Source organism: Hydractinia symbiolongicarpus, chromosome 14, assembly GCF_029227915.1.
Source record: "Hydractinia symbiolongicarpus strain clone_291-10 chromosome 14, HSymV2.1, whole genome shotgun sequence".
Lineage (NCBI taxonomy): Eukaryota > Metazoa > Cnidaria > Hydrozoa > Anthoathecata > Hydractiniidae > Hydractinia > Hydractinia symbiolongicarpus.
Window position 1 is genome coordinate 12,107,910 of NC_079888.1, and position 8,760 is coordinate 12,116,669.

The 8,760-nt window shown below is 33.6% G+C and overlaps 1 protein-coding gene across 1 annotated transcript; it reads right to left on the reverse strand.

Moving 5' to 3' along the window:
- Positions 1-1,490: 1,490 nt before the first annotated feature.
- LOC130625852 (macrophage metalloelastase-like) lies at positions 1,491-7,961 on the reverse strand. Its single transcript, XM_057440966.1, has 6 exons — positions 7,613-7,961; positions 4,099-4,181; positions 3,612-3,719; positions 2,932-3,172; positions 2,595-2,822; positions 1,491-2,323 (listed from the first exon to the last, which is right to left on the reverse strand). Exons 2-6 carry the CDS (start codon positions 4,162-4,164, stop codon positions 2,217-2,219), a joined length of 750 nt encoding a protein of 249 aa, XP_057296949.1. The 5' UTR covers positions 4,165-4,181; positions 7,613-7,961; the 3' UTR covers positions 1,491-2,216.
- Between the last annotated feature and the right edge of the window lie 799 nt (positions 7,962-8,760).

Sequence of the window (8,760 nt, forward strand, 5' to 3'; positions counted from 1 at the left end):
ACGCAACAAAATGACCTTATGAACGCCAACCCTTACCCTCGAGCAATTTTCTCAAAATTTATAAAATCATTACACTAGTATGTTGAAATTTTTAATTAACCAAAAATTTGCTAACCATAGCTTGTGTTAGGTCTAAGAAAAAATTATTAACTTTTGAACGAAGTAAAATGATTCGATTGTTGCGTAGCACAACTCGTGGCAAAAATGTTGATGTAATTAGCTGATGTGAGTTAATGCCATCATTAAGTAAAGTAGCATTCAAGGCAGTATGTGTTGCTAAAACGTATATTTTTAAATCTTTAGCTATTAAAGTTATCTCAATAAAAAAATCTCAGCTACTAGGCGTCGGCCATTAAAATCCTTCTCTAATTTTTATCATTAAATTATCTGTACGGGGTGGGAATTTTAAATAGTTTATAATTTAGGAATATTAAGGCAAATTATAGATTGTTATTATAAAGATATATATACAAATAATGGTATAGCAACCTTTGCGTATTATTGCATTTAGAACACCCATTCGTTTATTTGTGTCTTGTCGGCGTTGCTAAGGAGAGTTTTTATAAGTATCAAATTGAACAAATCAACACACATACATAATCTAGATTTTGCTGAAGTCACTAACTGCTACTATCAATCTAGCTTGTTATCTTTTATATCTTAATGCTCAAATTTAGGTAAGGCGGATTTATGGATTCTATAGATAACGTTTTAAAACATGACGGTGTGTGAAAAGTCTTGTTTAGACTGACTCCACTTCAGACGAGACTCTATAAGGTGATAAGATCCACTCCTTAGCAATTCACAGTGTACATTAATTTAATTAGCCACGTGTGGAAGCGATACAAAAGTATTTAGTTTGTCTCCAAAAACTTCGTAAAGCGCAACGTGAAAGTTTTAAATGACGTTAACACTATTTACTCTGAGATCTGAGTACGTGAGGCTAAGGGAAATTAGATGAAGCAAAATACCATAGCCCTGTAACTATGAGTCTTTTTTGAAAATTATTCAGGATACAATACCTATTCGCCAACAAGCGTAGATGTAACCTGATTTTCACCTCAGGTCATGTGGTTAATTGCTGACGCCAGCAACGATTCAGAATATTTCGATAATTGATTGCTGTATTGCGCATATTTTGGATAGTTTCTTTTGAAGAAAACAATTTTATCCAAAATATGCTTCTTGAAACTTAAAAATGTACAATTTAAAGCTGTTTTGTCATTATCTTCTTCTTTCTGATTACAATTGAAAGTTCTTCCACAGGGTAAACCTATTTTTTTACTTTTAAAGCCAGTATATTCCATTCTTTTTATTCCTCTCATTTTAAGTTGAGTTGGTAAAATGTTCTTTATCTTAAAAAAAGTAGGTCCATAAACTTTTTCATCCAACACAAAAATTCTCTTCTCTCTCTAATGACTTTTGATTATAATTCACTATAGCTTTTTTTCTGATTGAAAACTAAAACTGATTTCTTAGTTGAGTGACTCCTTATTAAGGCCGACAATTACCGGCTTTCTGTAGTAGATCAAAAAATTACGCGAAGAAGGAAAAAAATTGGAAGGAGAAGATAAAACAGTTTTCTTGCTATGGTTATTTTATTTCAGACTATTTTACAATTAGTTTTATTTCAAAAGCTTCTACCTAATATACTTACTAGATTCGTTTGTAACAATTAAGTGCATTGACTACAAAATGTCTTGTAAAAAACAACAGCTTTAATATTTAATTGCGTAGCAATCATTAAAATTGAAACAGTTTACACGAAGGAGTGTGGACACGACCAACATGCTGGGCCAATTGTTAAGCGGTTTTTAAATTCTATTTATATACTAAGTACAGGCTATTAGTTCTTGTTATTCCAAGGATAATAATAATATTATGCAGAAACATGAATTGATTATGTATGCATATAAAAGAATTATCTTATTTGTAAAGATCTTTTTTCCAAATCGAGATAAGACGCTTAACGAGTCAGACCACTCGTCCATACAACCAAATGATCAAAACAAAGAGGAAAGTATGGATGCGACTAGACTAGCATGGCTTAGAACAACGTTAATTGAAATATTCCTTTGATTCCTACTTGCAGCCTTATAACGCCATTTCTGTAACCAACTCGTTCTGCTGTAGCGATAGATCCTTTCACGATAATTGTCTTTGGTCATTTCAGCAACTAGACAAGTGTCAACAGTGTAACATTTCAACACATTTTCTCACAAGAGATTTAAATACTTGTGATTGTAATTTTTTTCTTTGTTCCAAATGTTTAAAACGCTGTTAATAGACGTATACTTTTGGTTTCCATGTGACAATGGATCTCCTAAAAAACAAATATCAACAAAATAACCAAAACGCGGTTGAGAAAATAACTTCTTTTTAAACACCTACAGTATAAGAATACAAGGCAAAACTTTTCGAAATGTTTAAGTCACAGGAATGTTTTGTGTGGTGATATTTAATCGTATTTTAATTTCTACTATATTGTCCACCGTACGTCAGTTTGTCTTTGAGGCAAAATTGTGGCTGCAACTAGAGGATAAATGTCGTGTTCTCTTTTACGGGCTAATTTGATGAGAAAAAGCTAGACTCACCATAAAGAGATTGAATACCCATGATATCATCTGTAGAAAGAGACAGGCGGACATTAGGATGATAAAAACTGTGGTAGTAAGGACTCATAACAGCACCCCAGACATGCGAATGTTTCAATCCCAAGCTATGGCCTATTTCATGTAAAGCAGTCCAAGCCAAACTTCTTCCGTAGAAGGATTTATCTGTGAACATTTCATCATCGTCAAAGTGAATATCTCCTGCTATATCTAAATTAAATGTGGGCTGTTCTTAGTTCAATGACAAAGGCGATAAGAACCATACTGGAATATAGCCGAAAATTGGGAGAATTATTGACGGCAAATTTAACTAGCTTACCTTGACCCTGATAGGGATAATACGCATGCGCAATATCACCATCTCTACCATCGAATGGAAAATTACAGGGTTCGTGATTTTCAATAACGAATTGAATACTTATATCAACTGGACCGTATTTCTTCTCCAAAAATCGAACAGGTATCCAAACAGCCCATTTTCGAAATGCTCGCCGTATTATTTTTCTGACTCTTTGTTGGGAAAGGTCTTTTGTGTACCTATCAACTCTCCAGGTTAGAATCTATAAATATCATCGAGGCGTATTGCGCCAATTTTCATCTTAAATTGTCTGTACCCTCACACCGAGAGCTGATTAACTAATTATAATCCCGAATAGGGTAGTATCACTCGCAAGTAAGATGAAAAAGCTTTTAAAATCATTAATGCTGTTAAGAGTTCTAACTTGTTAGAGCCCGCACGTACGACTCAATATGATGAATGAATTAACTTTTTTTTTATCGGCACGTCAAGATCTTTCTTTCACGTGAACATTGACGTCAAGCAACGCGCAGACTAAGTTGTACTGTACAGACAAGGATAGAATGATAAGAATTTTTTGTTTTACCTTAGCAAGTTATATAGTGCTTAAACTAACTATATCGAGTTTGAGCAGAACTGGAGCCTTAGTTGTCTCCACAATGAAAAATCCCAGAAATGCGCCCATAAATTACAATACTTACCGACTTTTTCCAAATTGTGTTTTGCAATACGTATCGTTTTTGACGAGTAGGTTCCGATTTTACACCACATTTCGGAATTTTATTACTTTTATTCGATGCTAAATGAGTCTAAAAAACCAAAAGTGAGACAATAAAAAAAGCCCGTAATCCTAATTCTTATTAATTGCTTTGGATGAGAAAAAAAATTTCAAATTTTAATTAATGAAGTCTCAAATTGATTTATTTTTTACTTAATAAATATGACACCAAATAGGAAATGGGAATCTACGGATGAAGCAAAAAAGAGCATAGCGTGGTATTATTGTAACACAAAATTTTCTTATGTAACAATAGGAAAATTTAGAAAACTATATTAGACCGCTAAATGTAAAAACAATTGCTTCTTTCAGAAATCTTAATGTAACCATTCTCGTATTTATATTAATTGTTTAATTTTGCGGCACAGTATATACGCTGTAATTAATACTAATACGTATCCAATACTTACGTTATGTACTGACTTGGCTTCCACTTGGTAAAAGCAATACAATACCAACAAGATGTTGAACTTCATTGCGATTAGACAAGCTCCTGTAAAAGGGAATCAAGTAATGAACTGTAGTACCACATGGCACGTGTCTATTTATGTAAACACACAACAAATCTTAATAATGGTATTTTAAAACCTTAATTAATATTTTTAACAATCTTAATGCTTAGCTACGTTGTTTGCATCAATTTGCTCTCTGTTTGCAATTCTAATGCATTTCAAGTTAACATGACAACAGTATATTAAAAATATACCAATGATTTAGACAACAAAAAGCACGAATAACCTCAACGTTATTTGTCTTCCTGTCTTCACATCTAATGAAAATTTAAATTCAAAACTAAAACTGATTTACTAGCAAAGAGTTACAGACAGATTAACCTATCCATCTACGAACGAAAGTACCCTCCAACCTTAAATTGGTTACAGCCTGAGTTACGGATAGCATTGCTCAATCTTGTTTTTTTGTCACGCAAAATTTATACTAGCTACACCAATTTAAAAGCTAGATAATGCCAACAAATTATATTTTTACACCGGTAGACAATTGAAATGCCTTTGCCTGTTGCTATTCTTACGTGTAAACGTGAAAATAATTTAAAGACATAAAAATTTTATATGTCCGCCCTATTAAAATAATACTGTATTTCAGTGTAATCGCTTGCCTTTAACACAGAGAAATGATAATTTTAATGATGTTTGCTTTTTTCATCTTAAGGTCGGTTTTCATTAGCATAAAAAAAGTGTTTAGAAACAGTTGTCCAACAATGTTTTTTACGACTTTAATGGAAAAATCTGTTGTCCAACAAAGTGACACAAGAGATGTTCCGCAAATAATGTTGGAGGGTTAAAAAGTTTTTCTATCTTCACAACAATTACACAAAAACTGTTGCAAGACAATTACTGAATTTAATGAAAACCGACATTTCTAGATTTTAAATTGTAGAAAGTCCATTGCTTTCAGTTAATTATTTCTGTTATTAGGCACTGCAACAAGCCATACAATTTAGTAGTTCTAGCAGGAATTGAAATATTAATATGCAACACACTTACATATATACTCATTAAAAAGTTATACAATGGAACAGTTTACAACGTAATTCGACATTTATATATGCTGACATATATAATTACCAATTGTAACGAAAAATATTCTCCTTGTGATCTATGGATTCATGTATAAATCGAAGCTGAGTATCTGCATTCTTGGTCACAATATGTCCGCCACAACAAGTATTGCATAAGCTAATTTTATTCTGAACTTTTTAAAGTTTACTTTTTAACATTCAAAGTGGACTTAGATCTTGATATTAGGTTTTTGATTAAATCCAAACTCTCGAAATGTTCTAATTGTTACTGACGTCAGCAAACTGACAAATTTAAGCTCTTTTTGCCTGGCCTACATATGTGCAAAAGTAGCTACTTTGCAATTAATTAAAAGTAGCGACCTTGCAATCTACCAAAAGTAGCCACTTCGCAATCTACAAAAAGTAGCGACTTTGAAATCTACCAAAAGTAGCCACTTCGCAATCTACCAAAAGTAGCGACTTTGCAATCTACCAAAAGTAGCGACTTTGAAATCTACCGAAAGTAGCGACTTTGAAATCTACCAAAAGTAGCCACTTTGAAATCTACCAAAAGTAGCGACTTTGAAATCTACCAAAAGTAGCGACTTTGAAATCTACCAAAAGTAGCGACTTTGAAATCTACCAAAAGTAGCGACTTCGCAATCTACCAAAAGTAGCGACTTTGAAATCTACCAAAAGTAGCGACTTCGCAATCTACCAAAAGTAGCGACTTTGAAATCTACCAAAAGTAGCGACTTTGAAATCTACCGAAAGTAGCGACTTTGAAATCTACCAAAAGTAGCGACTTCGCAATCTACCAAAAGTAGCGACTTCGCAATCTACCAAAAGTAGTGACTTTGAAATCTACCGAAAGTAGCGACTTTGAAATCTACCGAAAGTAGCGACTTTGAAATCTACCAAAAGTAGCGACTTTGAAATCTACCAAAAGTAGCGACTTCGCAATCTACCAAAAGTAGCGACTTTGAAATCTACCAAAAGTAGCGACTTTGAAATCTACCGAAAGTAGCGACTTTGAAATCTACCAAAAGTAGCGACTTCGCAATCTACCAAAAGTAGCGACTTCGCAATCTACCAAAAGTAGTGACTTTGAAATCTACCAAAAGTAGCGACTTTGAAATCTACCAAAAGTAGTGACTTTGAAATCTACCAAAAGTAGCGACTTCGCAATCTACCAAAAGTAGCGACTTCGCAATCTACCAAAAGTAGCGACTTTGAAATCTACCGAAAGTAGCGACTTTGAAATCTACCAAAAGTAGCCACTTTGAAATCTACCAAAAGTAGCGACTTTGAAATCTACCAAAAGTAGCGACTTTGAAATCTACCAAAAGTAGCGACTTTGAAATCTACCAAAAGTAGCGACTTCGCAATCTACCAAAAGTAGCGACTTTGAAATCTACCAAAAGTAGCGACTTCGCAATCTACCAAAAGTAGCGACTTTGAAATCTACCAAAAGTAGCGACTTCGCAATCTACCAAAAGTAGCGTCTTTGAAATCTACCAAAAGTAGCCACTTTGAAATCTACCAAAAGTAGCGACTTTGAAATCTACCGAAAGTAGCGACTTTGAAATCTACCAAAAGTAGCCACTTTGAAATCTACCAAAAGTAGCGACTTTGAAATCTACCAAAAGTAGCGACTTTGAAATCTACCAAAAGTAGCGACTTTGAAATCTACCGAAAGTAGCGACTTTGAAATCTACCAAAAGTAGCCACTTTGAAATCTACCAAAAGTAGCGACTTTGAAATCTACCAAAAGTAGCGACTTTGAAATCTACCAAAAGTAGCGACTTTGAAATCTACCAAAAGTAGCGACTTCGCAATCTACCAAAAGTAGCGACTTTGAAATCTACCAAAAGTAGCGACTTCGCAATCTACCAAAAGTAGCGACTTCGCAATCTACCAAAAGTAGCCACTTCGCAATCTACCAAAAGTAGCCACTTCGCAATCTACCAAAAGTAGCCACTTCGCAATCTACCAAAAGTAGCGACTTCGCAATCTACCAAAAGTAGCGACTTCGCAATCTACCAAAAGTAGCGACTTTGAAATCTACCAAAAGTAGCCACTTCGCAATCTACCAAAAGTAGCGACTTCGCAATCTACCAAAAGTAGCGACTTTGCAATCTACCAAAAGTAGCGACTTCGCAATCTACCAAAAGTAGCGTCTTTGAAATCTACCGGTCGCAGAGCATTGACTGCTTGACGCCTTTGCCCATATTTAAAAAACGACCAAAAAAACTGTCGTTGTCTCAACATCCTTGTCCAAGGTTGTAATTTGTTATGTAAAAAAACTTCCCTAGCTACTTTATCGTTGTAATCAATATGCTCAACACTTAATTTTGAACTAACTAGAGTTGATTGTTTATCATATCCCTTATATGTAGTTTTACCTCGCGTCCCTTTTAGCTTCAAATCAGTTCGTTTTAATAAGGTGGTATTGTGCTGCGACTAACTAAACTTAGGTAATCAACTATAAATGTCTTGACAATTCTTTTAAGTTAAGCGGATAAAACCGTAATTCCGTAATTAGATATACCTTATGGAAAAACAGTGCACCTGTATAAAAGTAGTATTTAGAAGTTTCAGCAAGTTTTAAAGTTGTTTTTTATAGGATTAGTCCTTTTATGAATACATCAGCAGAAAAAAAGATGAGATAGAGAGTCTTTACGGTAATTCAAACACCAAGATTCCGCTCTATAGAACAAAACGTATTGGGGATAAAACAGCAGTATTTTAATGAGACTACTGGTAATTGCAAACAGGAAAGTAAATTTAAGCGCCATTCATATAATACAAAATCCCATAATAGGATTTCCTCTTACAAAAAAAGTTTGATCTAAACTAAAAAAATGTGTCATATCATTTATACTTCTGTTGTTAGCACATTATCGAATTATTAACAATAAGACTGGCATTACACCACCAGATTACATTAAAGTCGACAAAGCTAGTTTATAATGTTTCCAGGCATAACTGTGAAACATACCATTTCTCGTACGGGAGAAACCCATGTTTTTTGGTAGCGCTCTGTTTTGTTTGGAGAATGGTGAAGACATCGTGCAAATTTTTTCCCAATATATACGCAGGGTGGAATTCGAGGGCTAAAATTTGCTGATATCTACAGCAATTTTTTTCAAATTACCCAGGGCTTCGCGACGTTGCCCATAGTATTGGCTAGCGCTGAAACTTGTAAAAGCGACAAAACTAAACTTCACGACTTATTAAGAATTTATGACTGAAAGAAAACTCTGTACATAGTTTTTTTATTAACCAACTATTAGTAAAGCGTCTTTTTCAAAATACTTTTTTTTCTTTTTTGAATCTCCACAAACAAATGAAAATCAAAAATGATTATCTGAAAAGATTGTAGCATCAACTGAGAAATTTTCTTCAAAGTTGAATATTTATTTTTTATTTTATTTATTTATTTATTTTTTATTTATTTATTTATATTAATTTTTTACTTATTTATTAAAAACAGTTGTGGAACATGTGGAAAACATCATCGTTAATGCGTCAGCAAAGTACTAAAGAAAAA

Bases quoted from the DNA above. Each gene is read 5' to 3' on its own strand.
- LOC130625852 (XM_057440966.1), bottom strand. From the start codon at position 4,164: ATGAAGTTCAACATCTTGTTGGTATTGTATTGCTTTTACCAAGTGGAA. The intron at 2,823-2,931 runs GTAAGCTAGTTA...CATTTAATTTAG, and splicing joins TTATCCCTATCAGGGTCAAG to ATATAGCAGGAGATATTCAC. The intron at 2,324-2,594 runs GTGAGTCTAGCT...TTTGTTTTTTAG, and splicing joins GGGTATTCAATCTCTTTATG to GAGATCCATTGTCACATGGA.